The sequence below is a fragment of the Sminthopsis crassicaudata genome, chromosome 1 (assembly GCF_048593235.1).
Source record: "Sminthopsis crassicaudata isolate SCR6 chromosome 1, ASM4859323v1, whole genome shotgun sequence".
In the NCBI taxonomy this organism is placed as follows: domain Eukaryota; kingdom Metazoa; phylum Chordata; class Mammalia; order Dasyuromorphia; family Dasyuridae; genus Sminthopsis; species Sminthopsis crassicaudata.
This window is the reverse complement of record NC_133617.1, coordinates 732,888,056-732,912,867: the sequence shown is the minus strand read 5'-3', so window position 1 is coordinate 732,912,867 and position 24,812 is coordinate 732,888,056. Positions and strand designations below refer to the sequence as shown.

Sequence of the window (24,812 nt, the reverse complement as noted above, 5' to 3'; positions counted from 1 at the left end):
AATTAGGAATATATAAGAAAAGATAATCTCAGAGAAGACCCTAGTAACTGGGGAACCTGCAAAGATCTCATGCAGGAAGTGGATTTTATCTTAAATTTAAAGGAAGACAGGGAAATTCACACACCTTATGTTACCTCGTTTGATCATAGGATAAGAGGTAGAGAGATGGCAAAGACCTTGGAGCCTCTCAATAATCACCCCCTCGCCATTTTACAGATGAAGAAGCTAAAGTCTAAGGAAGGCAGTAATGAGCAGAGGTAATATTTGAATCCAGGTCTTTTCACTTCAAAGCCAAGCCTCTTTTCACTGTACCACAACCCTGTGAGAGATAATGAAAACCTTATTGGGACCATTTTTACAGATGAGAAAACAGGCTACCTCTGAGAAGTTGAGTGGATTATCCAAATAGCACAGTTAAAAAGTAATGGAGAATGGAGACCTCCAGGGTAAGTCTTCTGATGTCAGGTCAAGTGCCCTTTTTACTCCTCAGCACTGCCTAATTTTGCAGTGATTCTAATCTGAAAATTTGTGGTTTTACAAGCTTCTGTTCTAGTCTTATTAAGGTGGTCTTAATTGAATCTAACTTAAAACTCTCCTACCTGAAATAACTCCATTTCCATATTGTAAGTTGAAGATAATTAAACCACTCCTCCATTCTCTGTTCTGCTTGACATTTTTAAAATAGTGATTTAGATGAAGACACAAATGGCATACTTTTCAAGTCTGTTTAGGACAGGAAACTGGGAGGGCTAGAACATGGATGACCTGAATAATAGAGGAAAAATTTACAGAGTTTGGCTGGGATCATGGGCAGATCTAATCCAATCAGATGCACATGAATAGGCTGGGATAGAGACAAAAGTCTGTGCTTAACAGGGTATAAGATAGAGAAAGAGTAGCTAGAAAATATCAAATAGGAAAAGAAGTTGGCGGTTCCAGTGGACAGTAAGCAAGAGTATGTACTCTGTACATACTGTGTCTGGAGACAACAAAACTAACATTAATGAATGGTCCTTAAGGAGCTTGCATTCTCAAAGATATGTTTATGAAGTATCATGGTTAGATCTGGAAAAATGGTGAACCCATAGTACTTTCCTCTTGTCAGGTCATAGATGGAGAATTAGGTCCAAATCTGGAAGCCCTATTTTTGTTGTTCTTGTTGAACCATTTCAAATTGAAGTCACATTTGAGACAACATTAGCTAGCTGGGAATTCCTCTAGGACAGAAGGATACTTGTACTCTTGTCATATGAGGTAAAGGAACTAAAAAAAAATAGCGTAAAAAAGACAATTATTAAAAAAAAATAGGCCAGTAAATTTGTTTGGGATAAGGGAATTGGAGTGACCAAGAGCCGTCAACTCATTGAGCTTGCTATCCCAACCTTGAGACTTCTGTAATTCAAATCCCAGGGCCCTTTGTGTCTCTGCAGCACTGGTTCCCTGCACCGCTTTCCAGCCCTGAGAATCTCAGCTTTTCCATCCCTGCGGAAAGTCCATTGTGGGTGATTTCCAAACCAATAAATATTCAGCTGCTAAAGAACGGCAGACAACCCCTGCAGTGTGCAGTCAGGGGATTCTGGCAGGGCTATAAGTCTACCAAGCTCCATGGGCTCATTCTTCCATAGCCTGGAGGGGCCCCTGGCTGTTAATCTGCCTGCAAGTAGCCACTTTGGTGGCTGAATGGCATGTCTGTCTTTCTGCTGCCTTTGGGGAGGCAGAAAAAAAAATTCATATCCTGTTTCCTATAGATTTTTGTTTTAGAAGGGAAGGAAAGATATCCTTTGGGTACCAGTCATTTGTCTCATCATAAAATTACAAAATGTCAGTCAATCAACAAACATTTATTTAGCACTAACTGTGCCAATACAATACAAAACAAAACAAAAAACATTTTTCTTTGGATGTCCAGGTTTCTTTTGGATGACTGAATATAAACAATACTTAATAAATGTTTGTTATGTGCCAGACCAACCAAGATTAGCTTTAGAAGGTATAGCTCTAGAAGAGCTCATCTAGTGTAACTTCCCATTAGATTATATGCTCCCTGAGGGTAAGGATAATATCTCACAGGGAGAACTCTTCCTGTGTCTTCCTGTATCTAAAAGAATATGCTGCACAGTAGACCATAGAATTTCTCCATCATTAAGCACCTATTTTGTGCTGAGGGACTGGGAAAAAAAAATTCACCAGGCTCCTGGCATCATGACCATCGATTCATCGGTTTAGAATTAGGAAGCATATTTTTGAATCAGTGAAAGTTACAAATGAAGAAATGGAGATCAAGAGAAGAGAAACAGCTTTTCTAGAGTAACAAAGTTAGGGTGACAACCCCACCAGATAGATTCCCTGTTCATCAGAAGCACTATTTTAGCCCCAGAGCATGGACATGTCTGCATTTGTCATGTAGACCTGCAATCCACTTTGGTGTGTTCTTTTTTTTTTATTATTATTTTCAATGTTCCTTTAATAATTTAATAATTACTGATAATAATTAAAATGAACCATTTAATAATAAAAAAATGAAAACACCTGAAAGCTTTTTTCTATGTAGCAAATTTGAGACAGGCAATGGCTTAATCAATTACTAGGAGAAAGACTAAAGCTCTGCTTCCAATTAACTTTGATAAGACAGGAATCAGAGCACCCTCATCTAACTCATCACCCCTACATAGATTGCACTCCTACTTAGAGGCAGGGCATCCCTGAGAAAATCAAGATGGCGGCCTTCAGGCAGACAATGACTGAAACAATACCTCCAGATGGGATCAGATTAGCAATTCACAATCTACATATAAAAGTAGCACCTGCTAGGAGGCCTCAGAGCAGAGACTAAAGGATGCAGAGCTCTAAAATCCAAGGTTGCTGAAAACTTGAAAAAAAAAAAAAACCCTGCCTGGGAAATGAGCTCTCTGTTTTTATTTTTGGTTTGATCCTTTGCCAAACCAGCAAACCTAGAAAGAGCCTAATTAAAGTTAATGAGAAATAATCTTCTTTTACAAAAAGTCTCTTTAATTTGCTTTTTCTTTACAGAGCACAGGCACTGTGCATATGTGTGCGTGTTTTTATTATTATTTTATTTTTCCCCTTAGGGGGTGCCAGATATTATAAACCCAAATAAAACCTCCTGAGAACAAGTTCTCTGTGAGCAAGGTTTTATTTTTATATAATGGTCATTTGTGAAAAATAAATCAGACCAAGCTATTCTCTGACAGAGTTAGAATAAATTAGATTAAATTAGGTATTAAGGCTGCGGAGTACAGAGGAATGAATGTTGCTTCAGGATCCGAGGAGCTGAGTCTCATGCCAGTTCTGCAGCTTATGCCCTGTGTGATCTTGGAGAAATCACTTAGTTCCTTCATCTATGAAATAAGGCAAACTGGATAGACTTTAATGAGATTTATACCTCTAACTCTAAGGTTGAGTGATGGGTCTCTCAGATGATAAGAAAGAAAAAAAAAACTTGCTGTTTTCAATCTTCTCCCCACCAGGAATAGTATCCTCCTTACATGGACTTCTAAAGACAAGGGCTTGGGGAAATTAATACATTCAACTTTGACATTGTCTTGGGGACGAGTTATCCTGATTAGTGGATAAGTGAGTGAAAATGTACCTGAGTATATCTGTCTGACCTTGGGCCATGTTTCATCCAGCCATCTACAAGGAAATGGAGGTCTATTCACTAACCATCCTGGGCATTTTCCCAACTGTACTGTCATGGCGCTTGTTTGCTCATGGGTTTGCACATGCACACATGCATGAATATAATTCCCCCCTCATGCACCTATATCCACACCCACACCACTCTACTGCTTGCTTTTGCTTTGGTAACAGTGATAAAAATCATTGCTACCATGGATCCTAGGAAGGATCAATATAACCATTAACTGCGCTAGAGTTCCACCCTCCATCCCTGTGACTTCCTCCCCTGCTCCCCATATCTATATGCATGCTGTCTTTTATTGTTAGTTAACATAAGGACTCATCTGACAGTGAACATGAACTTGGGCAGACTAATATTATGTAAGAATTGTGCTAAGAGTGAGCCCACTCGCAAAGTGCCATAAGGTAGATTATGTTTACAAAGTTTTAGAGAGAAAAATGTATGTTTGTTCTTACTATAACTTTAAAGCAAATGTTCCTTTATAAAAGCTCATTAACATTAAATGATTCAATGGAATTAGGATGTTACTCACTGACATTTTACAATGAAAGAAACATGGCCAGCGGGACTTGAGCTAAAAAGAGACTTTAAACTCCTCAAAGTAGCCCCGACTTTAGGGAGAAAAATAGAGCCTGCCTGCTTCTGTGTTAGTTCCATATAACCCTACTTGTCCACAGGACAGAAAAAAACCCAGTTTAATCCCATTTTTCTACATGCCCAACTAATAGGAGGTCTACTGAGCATTAGTGATGCTCACACAGAATAGGATTCATAGTAGCTACTCCTGATAAAGAACAGGTATCCCATTGGGATGGTTGCAGAACAGTGTCAGAACACAGGTTTTTCCTAATTTGTGTTCAATATTCTCTCCTCTATGTCTTATCAAGATGGAAAATCAAAGAATCAATAAATCAGAGGCTCTAAAATGGACATCCAGTGCATTCTGTTGCCTCCAGGTACATCCAACCATATCCATTATCTGTTCAAAAATATTCAGTGGCTCCCTATTACTTTAATAATCAAATAGGGAGTTCTTTTTTATAGTTTTTATTAACAGATATTTGCATAGGTAATTTTACAGCATTAACAATTGCCAAAACTTTTGTTCTGTTTTTTCCCCTCCTCCTCCCCCAGATGGCAGGTTGACCAATACATGTTAAATATGTTAAAGTATAAATTAAATACAATATATGTATACATGTCCAAACAAATATGGAGCTCAAAGACTCATGAATTGAATTCTGCCCAATTCACATTATTTCCTAAATTATTGTCTGACTAAACTGACCCGTTTTCTTTTCCCCTAAATTGTCATCCCCTTTTCCACTTACCAGCTTTTACCCAGCTCTCTCATGTCCAGAATGAATTCCCTCCTCATTCTAGTCGCATTAGATTCAAGTCAGACATTTTCTTATGCCTTTCCAGAAATTCAGAACATTTTCCCTTTTGTTCATGGTTTCCCATTCAGAAACATTAGGTGTTTCATGGTGTATTTTATTCAGGAGGTAGCAACTGAGATGAGTTTGAAATAGTAAAGAATCTCTAATTCAGAGATGAAGGAAGAATCCACTTTTATCTAATCCCATTTTATCCTCACAACAATGCTATTGAGGTTAGCACTGTACACATAATTCTGATCTTGCATGTGAGAAAACTGTGGAGGAGAAGAGATGGATCAGTATGGAAAGAAAATATGGCCAACTAGAACCCCAGTCATCTGATTGTAGTATTTACAAAGCTCTTTGAGGTGAGATACTATACTAAGCACAGAGAATACAACAAAAGGTCAGGCAGTCCCTCCTCTTGTGGAGATCACATTATAAATAGAGAAGACAACAGGTAAAGGGAAAGGGAATGGGGACGATTCTTTGTTAGGGGCCAGTTTACACACTTTACAATTACTGGCTAATTGATATTAGAATGGGATAAGAAGTCAGAGTTGGAGGGTGTTGCAAGGCTAAACATGGGGATGATGGGAATGGGGAGAAGGCACACAGGATTATGTCTCTGCTGCTGCATAAGGAAAATGAACAGCTGAAACACTGGGAGATACTTATATGTATTTATACATATAAGCTGAAGAAAAGGCAGTTTATAACTGATCCCATCATTATATTAAAGGTAGTGAACGTTTGAAAATAATCCGGTGGCTGCCATTCCTTCCTCCTGAAATGTACCTCTTTAACACTCTGATTGCAATTTTGTGGTTCACTGCCCATGAAAGGGCCTGAATGAAACAAAGCATTAATGGCTTCCCTTTGGCAGTTGAAGGAACAGATTGCTAAGGCTCCTCTATCTGCATGCTGAAGGTTGCAGAGAAAAGGTTCAATTCCCTGGGCCTCGGGAGCATGATGCCCACCATCTCTCAAATGAGCTATTCCATTACTGCTAGCTTATCGCCAACAGCAGGTGCAGTTAGCTAGGAATATTTGGCCAGGTGTTGAAGAAAGAACTGATAAAACAAGAAAAACCTTACTGGAGACATAGGAAAATTGTTACCTTGGAAAATGAAAAAGTGGGCCTCAATTTACCTAGGCTGCACATCCTATCTAGGAAAGCCTCTCATTCTTCCCGGCTACAACAGCAGGCCACGTTTCTGTGGCAGCTGAATTTCACTCATCTGTACCTTTCTAGCATAAGGAAATTAAAATATATCTTAGGAGGGAAATGACTTAAAAGCACTAGCCCGTCAACAATTTGATGGGTCCTAGAGCCATTTCATGATTGGAAGCTTAAAGCATGAAGTTTATTAGCTAAAATCATCCCTTATTTCTCTGACTTTTCTTTACGGACCATTTCAATCACCTGGCAGGGGAATCTGCTTTTCATTTAGTTAGAAATAAAACACTGTGCTGTATTTGGGCAAGTACTAGATTTGAAATCAAGGGAATTGGATTTAAATCCTGTCTCTGACATTGATTCCTGCTGTAAACCTGGGGGGAAGAGGGAGGAGACACAAGGCACCACACCTCCTTGGGCCTCAGTTTCCTTGAAAGAATATCCTTCAAGATGTCTTCTCCCTCCAAGTCTCTGGTGCTGTGTTACTATGAAAAAAGCCCTTGGCTTTTTCCTAGAGCTCAGGTCTTGGTGGGTCACATACCTATTAATAAACTCCAATGAATAGCCATTACCTTTAGGATCAAATAGAAATCATTTTGGAAAGGCTATTATTTCCTCTTCCTCCTCATATTACTACCACCACTACCACTACCATCTTTTATTGAGTAGCTCAATTAATCAATAAATATTTATTAAGCACTTATATATTAGGTACTATATTACAGGGTGATATGTAAAATCAATTCATAAGACTTTATTACAAGATGTTGGGAATTAAGCAAGGTACTAGAGATAGAAAAAAAGAAGAAAGAAAAAAGAAAGGAAGGCAGGAAGAAAGAAGGAAGAAAGAAAGAAGGAAGGAAGGAAGGAAGGAAGGAAGGAAGGAAGGAAGGAAGGAAGGAAGGAAGGAAGGAAGGAAGGAAGGAAGGAAGGAAGGAAGGAAGGAAGGAAGGAAGGAAGGAAGGAAGGAAGGAAGGAAGGAAGGAAGGAAGGAAGGAAAAATGGAAGGAAGGAAAGAAGGAAGGAAGGAAGGAAGGAAGGAAGGAAGGAAGGAAGGAAGGAAGGAAGAATGGAAGGAAGGAAGGAAGGAAGGAAGGAAGGAAGGAAGGAAGGAAGGAAGGAAGGAAGGAAGGAAGGAAGAAGGAAGGAGGGAAGGAAGGAAGGAAGGAAGGAAAGAAGGAAAGAATCTCTACTCTCAAGAAATTTATAGCCTATTGGGGAGACAATATTTATACAGATAAGTAAAATATAAAATCATGTTGGAGGGAGAGATCAAACAATGAGAGAATCTGAAAAAGCTTTCCATTGGAGATAGCTCCCAAGCTGAGATTTAAAGAAGTCTGTGGATTTAAAGAGGTAAAAGTAGAGAAGTATATGACTGGTACAAGGGAAGGCCTGTATAAAAGCCCCACAATCAGGAATGGCAAGTTGAGTCTTAGGACCAGCTAGTAGGCCAAATTATTTGGACCCTGGAGGGCATTATTGGCAATCATGCACAATCTAATCATTCTTCCCAAATCCCAAGTTCTTCACTGAATGAGATTTTGAGTTTGTAAGGGAGGAAATCTAGTCTAACCTGTACCTAAAAAAGAATTCCAGCTGAAATATATCCAACAGGCAAATCATTCAGCCTTCGGAGACCATCTGTAAGGGAGAGCTTGTAACCTCCTGAAGCATCTTACACTCTACGATAAATGTAAGAAAGTTTTTTTTTCATATAAAGTGCTGAATCTTTTCATTGGGGTCAATTTTATTTGCGGACAGGAGCAGAGATATGGACAGTTCTGAGAAAATCTTTGTTTTATACAGTAGGCAAAGCATATCTCTTTGCAACTTATCACCCACTGGTCCCCTTCTGTACTCTGGGGCCAAGCAGAATAGATCTATTCTCTCTTCTTCATGGCACTCTCTCACTTAATGGAAGATAGTTACCATGACTCCCTCCCCTCACCGCAGCCCAATCTCCTCTTAGGCTAAATATTTCCAGTGCTACCAAAGAACCAGTTCTAGGACAACAACATATTTGAAAAGCACCCCACCCTCCCTTAAAAAAACAACAAATTCCCCGTGGAAATTTTCAGGAGCTGCTTGCCCTTCCTCTTCAGCTTGTCATGTTTGGATTGACAAAGACATATCAGTTGTTCAAGGAATAATAGATCAATAATTAATAAGACCCTCCTGGAAGCTATTGTTCACCAAACATATGCCATCTGTTACATCCTATGAGACAAACCTACATGCACTGCAGTTCACACAAAAAACTTTGCAAAGTGATAAGCTCTGAATTCTGGGAAATCAATGAAGAAATTAAAAGATGACTTGGATTAGTCAGTGATATTCAGAAGACTAGAAAACAGCAATAGTAACAGCAATAGCTAATATAACAAGACATATACAAATAGATGTACATATGTAAATGCATCCACACATGTACATATACATATGTATACCTAGCTGTACAGTGCACACACATGTGTACACATATACAATATGTATATGCATGTGCATATTATACACACATGTACATATACTTATATTAATTGTGTATAAATATACACACATATATTTGTAAAGTAGTTTACAAATGTTATCTCATTTCATACTTGCAACAGACCTTGGAGGAAGATTCTATTATTTTCAGTTTTTACAGATGAAATCAACCAGATATTATTGTTCTCCCTCCCACCCTGACTTGTACCCCTTCTCATGGACCTGGAATTTTTATCAGTATGGGGTAAATCCTGGTATGGAAACTTTTCTCCAAGGCAGATTAACAACTCATCTATAATTGCCGAGAGGTTCCCGAGAGGTTGTGAGACTTGGCTGTAGTTACTCAGCTGAGGGTTTTCTGAACTCTAAAGCTGGTTCTCCATTCACTACATCACGCTGCTTGCCTCTTATGTTGTTACTGTCAATTCTAATCTTAGGGGAGTTTGAGAAAGCAAAGAGCATAGCTTTTGGGATCAAAGCACCCATATTTTGAATTCTCCTCCTGACACTTCCTATCTGTGTTATGTTGAACAAATCACTTTACTTCCATGGATCTCAAGTTCATCTGTAAATTGAGGGCATTGGATTTAATTGTCTCTGAGGGCCTTTCCAACTCTAGAGCTGTGATCTTAAGATCCTTAGAAGTTCAGGGAAAAAACAACAATAACAATAATAACAACAACAAAACATTTATTTTGGCCAAGGAAGAGAGAAACATTTTTTGACTTCGCTTTTGCTACCACATCAGCATTTTTGTGGCTGGATAGCTCCTTTGTGACTATGTGGTAGCTAAATGTAGACTGCCAAGAATGGATGTCTCAATCTATAATTTCAAGTCCATAATTACAGGATAACTGAGGAAGTCATGTTTCACCCTGACAATCACAAAAAGACCATGGGCCAGTGGGCAAAGAGGAACCAAGTCAGTCAACATCCATCTATCCTAGGCTATCTAACTTGATGGCTGTTCTGGAGCAAGGATAGAAAGGTTGGTCAAAATGGAAAGGTGTAGTAGAAAGGAAGGGCTGTTGTAATAACAATATCTAGCATTTATAAAGTACTTCAAGGTTTGCATAGTACTCTATAAACATTATCTCATTTGATCCTAACAACAACCCTGAGACGTAAGGGCTACTATTATCCTGATTTCACAGATAAAGAAACTGAGGCAGAGAAGTTACCTTATTCATCTAGTAAATGTGTGAGGTGGGATTTGACAACAATTGAACAATTTTTCTTGGCTCCAAGTTCGGTGTTTTAGTCACTATGTCACTTGGGGGAAAGCACTGAAAATAGTGTAAGAGGACCAATTCAAATTATATTTTGGACATAACTTGTATGTCAATGGATAAGCCCCTTAACTATCCCAGACTTCAATTTCCTATCTGGAAAAAATGAAAGCAAACTAACAAAATAAAAACAATGAAGAAGCTGGTCTAAATGACCTCTGAGATAAATACACTTGAGAAATGGAATGGGAAGCAGCAATTAGGCCAATATAGCTGAAATACAGAGTGTATAAAGGAGAATCATTTGATATGTCTGAAGTAATAGGTAGGAACTAAGTTAAATAGACTTTAAATACAACATAGTATCATCTACTCAGTAGAGTCTACTGTATATAGTTAGAGGATATATTCCATTCAAAGAACTGGAAACAACAGAAATGTTTCATGAGATCAGGTCAGCAAATGATCCAACCCATTCTCTTTAGAGGGATATTAAAGGATAGGAGGAGGAAAGGCACAGTAGTTTCCTTCCAAGAGATCATTCTCAGATGTTAAGGATATACTTTGAACACCCTTCATTTTGCCTCAGTTTTTCTTCACTGATTATCTGAAAGCCATGGACAATGAGCCTGAAGTAATGACTAGGTTTAACCTGTGCTTTTTTCTCACTCTTCTTACCACTCTTAGCTGAAAGAAAAACATATTATTCAAGGAATAAAAGATGTATTATTCAAATCACCAGATTCTTTTCCATTTCACAGGAAATATAGTGAAACGTAAAAAAATGAAGATTTTTATGCCTCACTTTTTTTATGAGGTGAAAATTAGAAAGATGGCCTTGACATGCTCCCTTTGTCTCAAAAGATGTATGAAGCTGAATTAAGACCAAAATCATAATGATACGTCAATGGATTCATCCTAATAACATTAACATATGAGCAAAAACAGAGATTGGAATAAAATACAGTTACACATACACAGACACACACATATGTATATGATAAACCATTGGAAGAAGAAAAAGTAGCCTACCAAATCATTTTATTCCTAATATGATGAGAATGTTTGAATATCCCAGCCTTTACTCTAATGATAGAATAGTGATCTAAAATATTTTTCAGAATCTTGGCACTCTGTTGGTTAGATTTTACAATATAGTCTCATTCCATGAAAGATACAATAACTCTAATGAAGATAGTCCCAAAGGACAATAAAATATAGATCAAATGTTGGTATCAATAGTCAATGTGTGTTCAAATACATTTTCTCTTCTCAGTAAGGGGGTAGTAGACTAAGGGAAAAGAATAGTGTACTCTTTTTCAGTATCAGCATCATATATTTGCTTAATTGTGCTCTAATTACTTGTTTATTTGTTTTTTTTTTTTAAACAAAGGAGGTTGCAGTGAAAGAGTTATTGGAATGTGATTGTAGTGTTTTGGTTTTGTTTTTTTTTTGTAGTGTTTTAAAAAAATAATAGAATATTTTAAGGAACATCCTCAAATACTATAGGGAAATCAGTAACAAAATATACACCAAACTATTTATAGTAGCACTTTTTATAGTAGGAAAAAGCTGGACACAAAGTAGATGCATATTGACCAAGGAATGACTAAAATATCGTGATATGTGAAGGTAACAGAATCTTACTTTGTCATAAGAAATGAAGAAAAGGAACAATATAAAGAAGACATAGGTGATTTTATGAGTTGATGTAAAACAGTAAGTAGAACATGAAAAACAACGTATACAATGACCACAACTATGTAAATGTAAATAATAAGAAAACATTAGAAACCAAATTTGTGAAAGTAAATGAGCAAAGGAACCCACAAGAAAGATCAAATAAAGAAGTAACTACTTGCTTACTTCTTTGTATGGGGTGGGGGACACAAAAGTTATGGAAATCATATATAACTGATTTCTCCTGTAATATAGATTTGCCAATTCTTTTTTCTGCTCTTATTTATTCCTTGCATATTTTTATGGTTTTCTGGGAGGAGAAAGTAGGAAGGGAAACATTGGGAAATAGGTGATATTTTAAAAAATTACAAAAATATATTGAGAAATGACAATGATAAAGCTTATCTTCAAAGAAAAGATATGAGGAGGTACTTTCCCTATTTCTTTGAGGAATATGGACTGTGGGACATGGTATATTAATTAAGATTTTTCTATTTTAATTTATTAGCTTTGCTGAAGTATTTTCTTTGTTAATTTTTTTTGTTATTAAAAAAAAGGGAAGGGGAAGAGAGAATGAAAGAAATGAAGGTGATGTGAAAAAAAGATATCAATAAAATTTTAAAAATATAACCTTGAAAATACTTAATTTGCAAATGATTTAGGTTTCATCTGGTACTGAGGTTTTCTTGACAATTAAACCACTGCCTTTAACTTTAGTGATGACATCTCCAGGTTTGTAAAGCAGAGGTCTAAATACCATCTGGCAAAATAAAAATTCATTTTTTGGTCTGGTATATTGATAACAGAAACTTTAAACCCCAAACATAGTGCATATTACCATTTCAAATCAACTGACAATGTTGACCAAAATTACTAGTTAAGAAAAAAAATTGCATTTTTATGAGGTTCAGAAGGTCTGGAAGCATATTTTACATATTTAGTGGCAAAAGCTGATTAGATTAGAACTTTTAGCCAAAATGATTGTCAAAAACCATCAAGGCTCAAATAGCTAGACTGATTTTCCTTGAACTTATGGACAGAGCATCAGTGGGGAACTGAAAGCTATCCTATTCTTAGTCACCAACCTTGATCTAATTAACTGATGGCTGTGATTAGAGGTGCTGCTTCTGGCCTCCTGAATGGAGTGAACACAAATAAGAATAATATAGCACATCTATATAGAGTTACATCCAGAGTGGGCTGACTAAAATTTTTCTCCAGGTGGCTTATATTTAGAGATAGTTTGCTATCCTATAGTGTGTAAAAACTAGTTAATAGTAGTAATTAAAAAAAAAAAAACAAAAAACAAAAAACTATTACCAGGTGGTTTTAGGTGAGCTCTTTTCCAATATGGGTACATTTTGTCACTTGAATTAGAACAGACATTACTTGTTGTGGTTCTGTATTTAAACAGCACTTTAAGGCTTACAAAGTGAAATTGCATCCATGATTTCATGGTCACAACCACTGCGTTTTAATCAGTCGCTTCCAATATCACATTCTAGCATGGTCATGGATACAATGTTTTATAATGCAACACTAAGATCAACAACTGGACATCACCCAATGGGGCACCATGTCTTCTATCCCGTAGCGTCTAAAAGAATGAGAGGTACTACAGGTGCAGGGGACAGGTGAATTTTCTTACCTGACAGGCATTGTACAGAAGCTGGTGTTCAAACTTTTTGATGCCCAGGATATTCTGAAACATCTCATAGAGCTGCTCCTTGCTCAGGATTAGCTCAGATGCCGCACTTGCAGTCATTCTGGCTTGTTGCTTCCGAGGATCCTCCTCTCCACGATAAATGGCATCAAATTTAGCCATCCAGGAGCTTAACACCGTCTCCTTGCTGAGGCCGTCAATCTCTGGAAGGCTACGCACCCTCTTTTCTATGTGCTTCTTGAACACCTCCCTGGAGTCATTGGCTGAGCACCCGCCACTCTGTACCATGCGGGCCACTCGGTCACTCTTAAGGAATACCTAGTAGGGAAAGAAGGAAGCCAAACATTAAATTATAATTCCCTCTTGTCCTTATAGGACTACCTGAGTCACCCTTATTCTGAAGAAGAAAGCTCTTGATTTGCTCCTTCAGACTACCCCAAACTTGCCCTTTTATACATTTCACTGCTGCCAAAACCTTTTATACATGCCAAAGGCTCCCCAATAACATTTGCAACATGGATTAAAGGTATAAGGCAAATAAGGAAGCGTCCCATGAGAAAACTTCTGATACTGTGTCATGGTCCTAACTTTTGTCCCTTTGAAGGGACAAAATATTCTTCAGGGAATGATAAAATGCGAACTCCAGTGGATTGAGGTATTGTACATGAGCATGTGTCCCTGTTTAAGCTCCAGCCTATCATTTCCTCATTAAGCATGTTTTTAAGCTAAGAGTTCTTAACCTTTGCTGTTGCAAGGGCACTTTTGATGTCATGTGAAACCTGTGGAATCCTTCTCAGAATGAATAAAAATATATTATAAAGGAAAACAGTTATATTGAAATGTCCCCAAAATATAATATACTCCAAAATTTTTAGTGTATTTTTAAGCGACTAAAATTAGAGACACCTTGTATTTTAAAAAAAATTAACAGACTGTGGGTTAAGAATGCTGACTTTAAGAGATTTAGAAAGCACTGGAGTTGGAGATCCAACTAGTTCATTGTAGTCTCATTTTCTTATACATAAAGAAAACATTTTGAGTAGTTGATCTAAAGGCCAGGAGCTAAAAGATGTAACAATATTGGGTCTCGGCTCTTTTTAATTTTGGAGTTTTATGTTAAATTAGTTACAGAAAAGGACCATAGAGTAAATCCCCAGTGAGTCTCCCCTGCAGTGAGTCTTAGTGTGTATAGTCAAAGGGTTCATTGGAAAACCTTCAACACTCAACACACATGGATTCTCCATCTAACACACAGTCCAGGCTATTTGGAAGATGATTCTAGAACTAAAGATTGAATGGAGACAGAAAAATAAGAAAAAAGGAAAAAAACATAGAAAGGTATTTTCTTCTGTCTTTCCCTAGAAAATAACTCTAAGCTGAACTTAAAATCTGCCACAGATATTCAGTAATTGTGAAAGGCTGATTTTTCTAAACTTGTTTTTCATTTATAAAAATGACAAGGTTGGACTCAATATTCCAGCTTGTAAGTCTAGGATCTTTCTTTCCCTCTGCTACACTTTTCTATCATTCACCTTTCAATAAGGCCTAAATAATCTAGATCATGAAACTGTGATTTGATTGAAAATGTAGGAAAGGTCTTTCTGATATTAGAACTTCTGTCAAGTTAAGTCTAATAAGCATTTATTAAGTGCCAACAGGTTGTCCAGCTTTGTGCCAAGTACTAGGATATATAGAAGGCAAGTTGGGAATAATTCAATAAAAATAGTATGATTAAGGGTGTGTGTGTGTGTGTGTGTGTGTGTGTGTGTGTGTGTGCGTGTGTGTGCATGTGCTTAAAAAAGATACCTTCTAGAAAGAAAGATTTTTAGCTTGGAGTTGAACAAAAATAAGAAGGCCAAGAGATAGAAATGAGGAAGGAGAGCATTCCAGGCATGGGGGATAGCCAATGAAAATGTCTAGAATCGGGAAATGATGGTTTTGTTCAAGAACATCAAGAAGGCCAGTGCCTATCACTGGACCCCATAGTACAGGGGTTGAAGGAAAGAGGGATAATAAAGTATATGAAGATAAGAAAGGGAGAGAGGAGCCAAATTATGAAGGCCCCTAAAAGCTAGATTGATCCTAGAGGCAATAAGAAACCACTGGAGATGTCTGTGTAGGGAGATAATGTGATCAGATCTTCCGTTTAAGAAAATCAATGTGGGCACCTAGATGGCACAGTGGATAGAGCATCAGCTCTGAAGTCAGGAGGACCTGAGTTCAAATCTTGCCTCAGGCACTTAATAGTTCCTAGTTATGTGACCCTAGGCAAGTCACTTAATTTAAATTGCCTCAGCCAAAAAAAAAATCAATGTGACAGGTGCATTCATGATGGACTAGGGTGGGGAAGAACTTGAGAAAGGGAAACAAGCTGGCACATTATAGCAAGATATCAGGTTTGAGGTTATGAGGGCCTGAAGCAGGGGGAACAGTGTCTGAAGAGAGCAAGAGATGCTACAAAGTTAGAATCAATAGGCCTTGAGATCTATGAGCCATCCAGTTTGAGATGTCCAATAAGCACTTGGAATGCTAAATAGTAGGTCAAGGGAGAGTTTAGTCCTAGACAAATAGAGCTGAGAATCACCTGCAAAGACAATTGAATTAATGGGGGCTGATAAGTGAAATAATATGGAAGGAGAATACAGGAGGCTGCAAGATTTTCTTAGCGAAACCCAAAGCTATCTGGTGTGAACTGATCAAGATCCATGAAAAAGACTAAGGAAGATAATTCATTTACCTAGGAGGAAAATCAAGAAAGAATAGAGTCAGAGAAACAGAAGGAAGAGAGCATTAAGGAGAAGGTGATTGATTGGATCAAAGGCTACAAAGAAGTTATGATGGATGAGAATTGAAAAGAGATCATTAAATTCAGCAATTAAGAGATCACTGGAAACTTTGGACAGAGGTTTCTATTGACTAATACATTTGGAAAGCAAACTAAAAAAGAGTTAAGAAGAGAGTTACAGGAAAAGAAGTGGAAGCACCTGTTATAGACAGCCTTTTCAGGGAGTTTAGTTACAAAAGACAAGAGACAGATGTAATGATAGCTAGTGGTTATTGGTTTAAGGATGGGGGAGATATGTAAAAGCACCATGGATGCTAGAAGTGATCCAAGGACACAGAAATGAGGAAGTCCTTTAAAAAGTATACGCATGTAAGTTACAGTTGTATTAGTCTGAGACAGGCAACAGAAGGAGTTGGGATGAGGAGAATTTCCAGCAGAGAGACTAAGGTAACAAAGGACTGAGGGAAATAGGAAAGATGAAGGATCAAGAAGGGGCCAGCCAGCCAAGAGGAGAGAGGTTGGTTGCGGGAAATTAATTTGCTAGCTCTGCCATCTGTTTTGAGTCTTTGGACTGTCAGACAATGGAGTAGTGTCTGGGCTATCCTCATGTGGTAATGAATATGACCGGTAAGCACTAATGCATTTCTGTTCTCTTTCAAGAGCAACCCTGGAAATCCATCGCTTCTGGGAGAATGGTTTAAGGTCTTTGTGAATAAGTCTGGAGATTTAGAACCTAAGTAGAGACCCCAAACTTGTCATAAATCCACTTGTATTCACCTCTCAATTTCCAAGCAGATAAAAAATAAGAGACTACACATGTGCACACTTTCATGCACATATACACGTGTACATATGTATGGGTGTTTATACACATAAATATTCCTACATATATATATATATATATATATATATATATATATATATATATGTGTGTGTGTGTGTGTGTGTGCGCACATATATTTATATACACAATAAAAATATATGTGAATGCACGAGTGTCCATGCACACATGCACACACACACAAACAGCAATAATCAATTCAACTCCTCAAATCAATTGCTGCCCCCCATCAATAGCTATGAAATGAAAGGAAGAAATGTAGATTTTGATGTATGGGAAATATAAAACAAAAAATGACTGTATCATCTTTAAAAAAAGCTTTGGAGTCAGAAGGATCTGACTTCGCATCCAATCTCAGACATTTGACACTTAGCATCTGTGTGACCCTGGGCAAGTCACCTAATTTCAATTGCCTTACAAAAATGAAAACAAGAAATAACAGCAACAACAACAACAACAACAACAATAACAACAACAACAACAACAACAACAACAACAACAACAAAAAACCTTTGTCAGTGATCTTGTAGGAATGGTGAGAGGGAAATGAGATGATGAATTAGAGATGGGCAGATGTCTAACTTTCCACAAAGAACAAAGAGGTCAATCCCTGGTAAAAATTCTAGCATGGATTATGAGAAGGATGGGCTTAGGAACATTTAAAGATGGAGGAGGTAATCACTAAAAGCTGGCGTAACTTCATTAAGAACAAGTCATTCCAGACTGACCTCATTTTATTTTGACAGGGTTATTAGAGGAAGAGATCAGAGGAAATTATGTAACACTAGAACTGGGTTTCAGCAAAGCACTTCATAAAGTCTCTCCCACTATCATCTTGGATGAGATGGAAAGATGTGGATTCAATGATAGCACTCGTAAGTGGGTCTGGAATTGACTTACTGGCTGGCCCTGATGAGCACTGATTAATAGTTGTATGTCAAATGAGAGGAAGGTTTCTGATGGAGTGCTTCATCCTCTGTTCAACATTTTCAGTAATGACTTGAATAAATGCATAGATGGCATGGATATCAAATTTGCTAATGACACAGAATTGAAATTGATAGCTTACATGCCGGATGTCACTGGGGGGATCCAAAATAAGATATTCATACTCTGGAAGGGAGGGTTGAAGCTAAAAATGAAATTTAATGGGGATGTCTGAAGTTTTGCACTTGGATTAAAAAAGAATCATCTGCAAAAGTTCAAGATGAATTGGGGGGGAAGTAAGATAGCTAAAAAACAACTCATGAAAAGGAGGTAGGGTTTTGAGCAGAATGGCACTTTAATATCTATCATCATAGGGATGTGCTAAACAGAAAATTGGGTGCAAAGTATAGTGACCTGTACAGAGTTCTATAAGGTCTAGGGGCCATCTCAGGACAGTGGAGTTGAGTAAGCCATATATTTAGACCATAGATCCCTCATCTAGTCAAGAAATGATCTTGAAATCTCTATTTGGAATGATGGATGGAATTTTTCTCCTCTCCTGCATTTTATCTTGTAATAACAATTGATTTACATATTATGGATAAACATACACTTACTATAATTAGCTTGTTTTCCTAAATGTGTGTGGGATAAAAACAACCCAACCCATTTTTATTTTATACAATCTAATGATTGTGTCTATGGATGACCAGAGAAAACTCGGGGGGGGGGGGGAGTCCATTTCTTCTGACTGTCCTAAGGATTGTGTCATATGATGAAAACAGGCCTATTATGGAACTACCAAAAGCTTGTCCAATTCTGGATGGGGAGTTTCTGGAACACTGACTGATTGGATCTATGTCACAAGTAGATAGAGCAGTTAGGCAGTACAGTGTATAGACCACTAGCCCTGGAGTCAAGAGTTTAGATCTGGCTTCAAACATGTGAAATTCACAAACATGTGATCTGGATCATGTCACTCTAATTGCCTCATGAAATAACAAAAGTGACATAGGATTTGTGAACTGATCCAACCACTCTGGAGATCAGTATGGAGCTATACCCAAAGGGCTACAAAACTGAGCATACCCTTTGACCCAGCAGTGCCATTACTGGGTCTGTATCCTAAGGAAATCATAAAGGAAGAAAAAGGTCCCACATGTACAAAAATATTTGTAGCAGTTCTTTTTGTGGTAGCAAAGAATTGGAAAGTGCGTAGATGTCCATCAATTGGGTACTGGCTAAATAAGTTGTGGTATATAGAGGTAATGAAATAATATTATTCCTAAAAAATGATGACCAAGCTGATTTTAGAAAGGCCTGGAAAGATTTGCATAAATCATTGTTAAGTGAAACAAGAAGAACCAGGAATACATTGTACACAGAAAAAGCAAGATTATGCAGTGATCAGGCTTGGTTCATGTGATGTGATCTAAGGCAATCCCAAGAAACTTTTCATAGAAAATGCCATCTGCATCCAGAAAAAGAACTATGGAGATTGAATGCAAATCAACACATGCTATGTTCACTTATTTTTTCTGGTTTTTTCCCTCTTCCATGGTTTCTCCCTTTTGTCCTGATTTTTCTCTCTCAACGAGATCCATAAAACATGTATAAAAAATAAAAGAAAATGAAAGAACTAAAGTGACATGGCCTAGCTGATGTTATCATTGGGGTCATCTCTTTATCCTTGTGATTCTGGAAGATATACTCCCACATTTCTGACATTTGGCCAGAGAAAATATAGGACTTCCTTGCCTCCCACTGGATAAATCTGCTATATACCTCAGAGTCAAGCAACTTGGAATTTGGGCCATAGTCACATAATTGATGATACTTTGAATAGTCTTACTTTCTACTAGCTCTGTTAATTGTTTCAACCTGTGTGAATGTGTTAAGCAGCTCATTTCCTTGAAGCTTGAGCGAACCTGATCTTATGGACTAATATATACTCAGGCTGAGTTATGAGTATAATGTCCAGAATGAAGAGAGGTAATAGGTAATAGTCTCACTTTATTCTGTATTGATTAGACCACACCTGAAGTCCTAGGACTAAATGGGGGAGCACTTTGATGAGCAACATTGAGAATTAGTTTCCATCCTGAGGACCAGAAATAAGGCCCTTGACTGCACTGGATAAAAACAAACCAAGGATTTTTAGCTTGGAGATTACTTGGTATCTGCATGGGGGCTGACAGTGGGAAATGGCAGAGATAACTCTTATGGATAAGTAGAACTCTAAAAATTACAAAGCACTTTTTACCATTTTTTTGGCAAGTTCATGAAAGATAAATGATTTGTTCTGAATTAGAAAGTCCTAAGAGGACTGTTTGAAACCCAGAGATGTGGTTTACCCAGAATCCCATAGCAAGTAAATGTCAAGAGTTGGGATTTAATATCCAGTTCTTCCTAGCTCCAAGCCAACAATCTCATCTTGAGTTTCATGCCTTCTCTATTCCCTTTTAGAGATAAGAAAATTCAGCAAAATGTTGAGAAACTTGCCCAAGCCCCTTAGCTAGAAAATAGAGCTGCTCTATGAATGCAGACCTCCTGACTTCAAACTATAACTAGTACATGTCACACTTCTCACTGCCCACACTGCAATAAAAGCTATTTTATTAAGCACTTCGTGCCCAGCATGCTATCAAATACTAGAGTTAGTAAGAAAAAAGTAAAAGTAGTTCCTGCTCTTGGGGAGCTTACCTTTTCATGGGGGAGACAACAATAGAGGCCCCTGTTAACATAATGCTTAAACTTTTAAAAATCATTTTTAAAAACACATTGTTAATATCACTACGGAAATAATGGTATTCCTGATATCTATCCCAAAGGAGTCTGATTGAAAAGGGGGGAAAACTCACTGCTCTTGGATTCTAGAGGCTGAAAATATTCTTGAGTAAAGATCATCCTTTCTCTCAAAATAATTCAGAAATTCTATTTAGTTCTGGGTCAATCTAGCCACTATTATAAATAAAGAAGAATAGACATTTCTGAAATAAAAAATACCATGCAAAGAAAGCACTTTAAAATATGCAAAACATTTTCCAGATATAATCTCATTTGATTCTCATGACAAACCTAGGAGGTGGGTATGTTGCTAATTCCATTTTACAGATGAGGAGACAGTGGTTTAGGGAGATTAAATGGATTTTTTTTTAACCATTTGGAGCCCAGTGTCCAAGTTCACATAACTATTGAAACTTGCAAGATGTGTGCTATGTTTTCGGCCTCCATGTCCAGCCCTTTATTGACTAGCCAGACTGTTTGAAAAGCATAAGTGTTGTGTTCTTTGGCCCACATAACCATTGTGTGAGATAGGTAATACAGGAATTTGGGTTCGAGGCAGGTTTTCACCTTGCCACTCATGGGAATTGTTCAATTGTGATTGGCTTCAAATGATGTCTCTGAAATCAGGTATTCAGCAATAAGCCCTAGTTTCTTATACCATGATTTAAGACTCCATATACGGTCTTGTAACTAAATGTGGGGGTCATGAAATTTTAATTTATTATCAGTAAATATTTGATTTGATTATCCATTTTCTATACCTCTATACCTAGGGTCATGTAAATTTTTCTTCAGCAAAAAGGGGTCTCAAGTGGAAAAAGTTTATGAAGCTCTGCTTATACAATCCATTGACATTTTCCTAATGCCAGAAAGGGGCAGGTTTTTCAAACACCTCTTCTAGACATAAGGTGGTTTCCATAAGGTGGAGAATCTCCCATTCTCAGAGGATGAATCATAACTTGTCATAAGGAGATGAAATCTTAGTATGATATGGAACCACAGGATGTCATCCCCTTTCTCAATAAGCTCAAGGAGCTCCCTATCAAATATCAAATCTGTTTATGGTTCAAAGCCTTTCATAATGGGCCCCTATGTCTACCTTTCTAGATTTCTTACATCTTAGCTCCCAACATGTAGTCTTCAATCTAGTGACTGATCTCCAGATTGTTCCTTGAAGAAAACACTCCATTTTTTTGGTTCCTGGCACTCTGTCTGGCTGTTCCTCATGCTTGGAATGTTCTCTCTCTTCATTTCTGCCTCCTGGCTTTTCTGGCTTCCTTTAAGTCTCACTAAAATCCTGCCTTCTGCAGCAAGCATTCCCAATCCCTCTTCATTCAAGTGCCTTCTCTGTGTTAATCATTTTCTAATTTTTCTGTATATATTTTCTTTCTATATTATTTGCTCTTTTGTCTCCCACATGGGATTGTTTGCTCCTTAAGTTCAGGGACTGTCTTTTGTCTCTTTGTATCCCCAGAATTTAGCACAGTTTATGGCACTAGGGGTGTTTAATGAATATTTTTTTTGACTGACGGACTAAGGAGCCTTTTTTGCTTTTCATAGTCCTTACAGAGGAACACAAAGTTAAAGGAATAAGCATCAGCAACAAACACTCACTAAATTCTTACTTTCTCAACTCTGACCTGGCCCAGCTAAGACAACTTAAACTTCCAGAGTCTTAGTTTCCTCATGTGTAGAATGTTTATGCTTGGTACCTCACAGGGTTGTTGAAAACAAAGCATTTTGTAAACATGAAAATTCCATATGAGAGGCAGTGTTTTACAATGGATAGAGAGCTGCTCTTGGAATCAGGAAGATCAGGGTACAAATATTATGCCTGACTCCTCAAGACTGTGTAACCCTGAGTAAGTCTTTGGACCCTGAAATGATCCCAGATAATCCTTTAAGACTATAAGACCTGGAACTCTCTACACCTTTGAAATCAAAGTATTTCAAAACCTGCTGGTTGTTTTCAGAACAACTATTATCTGGCAGCTTAATGCCAGTGAAATTGATTATTTGAACCTTTGTTAGACTTTACACTTATCCCTGTAAAATTATATCCTAACATTGAGAGGTAGCCAAGCTTGGTAAAAATTAACTAGCCAGGGGCAGCTAGGTGGCACACTGGATAGAGTATCAGCCCTGAACTCAGGAGGACCTGAATTCAAAAATGACCTCAGACACTTAACACTCCCTGGCTGTGTGACCCTGGGCAAGCCACTTAACCCCAATTGGTCAGCAAAAAAAAAAAAAAATTAACTAGCCTTTAATTGGATGTGATCAGCTAAGTAACAGTGGCAAGGACTTTCCAATGCTTAAACCAGACGTACACAGGACTAGAATGAGTTTGATCTGTACTCATGGCACACTCTCATTCTTTGTCCCTAGTTATTCCTGCCCACTTTCCCCTCTCATTGCCATCACATCATGATTTATCCAGAGGAGAGAACTGAGAGTTGTCATGTCATCACTGTTTCAGCTCAGCCCCCCTCCACTATTCCAGAATGATGATAATGCTGATCATAATCATAACAATAACAATTATGTAGCATCTTAATATTTGCAAAGCACTTTATACATGCTATCTAATTGCACCCTTCACAATAAACCTGTGAGATAAGTGAGATTATTATCCCTATTTTATAAATGAGGAAACTGAGGCTGCAAAGGGTTAAAAGACTGGCCAAAGTGGGAATGGGGGGTGGATCAGACAGGGCAAAGGGTTAAAAGACTGGCCAAAGTGGGAATGAGAGGTGGATCAGACAGGGCAGCCCTTTGTCCTAATCTGGAAAGAGAAATGAAAAACTCTAGGGGTGAGGGAAAAGTGTCTGTACTTTCCCATAGCCTAGACACAGGCATGTGATTGAAGCCTCCAAGCTTCAAAAATTCAGGGGTCGAAGGTCTATGCATTCTCTCCACTTCACAAACCCAGTATCCCAGAGATTAAAGGATTAATGAGCTGTCCAGCTTTATCTGCCAACCTACAATCAGCCCCTCTGGCAGCCGATTAAAAGAAGTACTTGTGTCTCCCTGATAAGAGCTGGGGGAGACCTCCCTCCTCAACCTCCAGGACTCCTGGAATCTAAACTCATCAGAGCTGAAAAGGGAAGGATTTCTGCTCCAATGTGCAGATGAGCTGAACCATCTTTCCTTCTCACAGTGTGCTCACCTGTCATGAGGCAGGAAGAAAATACCAGCTAGTCATTAATGGAACTCAGAAAATGAGGTTTTGTGCAGGTAGGCAGTAGGAAAAAATGAGCTCCTGGCTGCTGGGGAAGAGACTAGAGAGGCAGCCTCTCATTTTGAACCTTAAAGCTTTGTCAATAAGCTGGCTTATCTTCCCCTCTAAGTAAATCATACTTCTTTTCAGGAGGTCAGTGCTAGACATCACAGGGGAGAAGAGGAGGAGGACAGGATTTTTCCTCTGGTTTTAGAGGAGACATCCAGGCTGAGAACCAGGGACTCCTTTGTCCTGATCCATGTGCTTTTTTATTCCTTTGCCTTTCTTTTCCTCTCTGTCAAAGTACAAAATCCCAGAAGGGGGGTTACTAGACAGTAAGAATTTGGGACTCCAAACAAGTAGAAACTATTGGAGGCTTTTCTTCTACCTTCTCTCTAATGCTATCTTCTCGAGCAGTCCCTACCAGATTTGAATCCCTCTATGAATGCCTCCATTGTCACTGAATTGCACCATGGGCACCCAGGCAGAGATTCTTGGGAGGAAAAACCCATTCACAGAATTTCAGAGAACTTAGGGTGAGGACTGAAAAAAATGCCTTTTTTGGCAAATGTGGTCAATAGTTATCTACCCTTTGCTTTGAGATCACAAGTGAGGGATCTCACTGGTAGAGAAAGTAGAGAAAGAAGCTTTCCAGCTACTTTCTGAGGCAGCTCACCCTACTTTAGGATGTCTTGTTGTTAGTGAGTTTTTTCCCTGGCATCAAATGAACATATACCCTTCTTGATCTCCGCCCCTCCCCCACATTGCTCTTGATACTTTCTTTGGGGCCAAATACAGCAAGTGTAATCCATCTTCTACAGGACAGCTCATCACATATTTGAAGACAGTAGTATTTTTTCCTTGAGTGTTCTCTCCTTCGGGATAAATATTCTCAGGACCTTCAACAAAATTTCGTCAGTCTGGTTGGCTTCCTTTGAAAATAATGCAATTTAGCATCATGCTTATTTCA

At 38.1% G+C, this 24,812-nt stretch overlaps 1 protein-coding gene across 16 annotated transcripts in view; it reads right to left on the bottom strand.

The window, feature by feature from the left end:
- CADPS (calcium dependent secretion activator) overlaps positions 1-24,812 on the bottom strand; it is a 550,474-nt gene that overhangs the window by 431,621 nt on the left and 94,041 nt on the right. For all 16 annotated transcript variants that reach the window (XM_074284209.1, XM_074284210.1, XM_074284212.1 and 13 more), the window contains exon 3: positions 13,268-13,600. In XM_074284209.1, the coding sequence (XP_074140310.1) occupies positions 13,268-13,600 (333 nt within the window). The remainder of the gene's footprint in view (positions 1-13,267; positions 13,601-24,812) is intronic.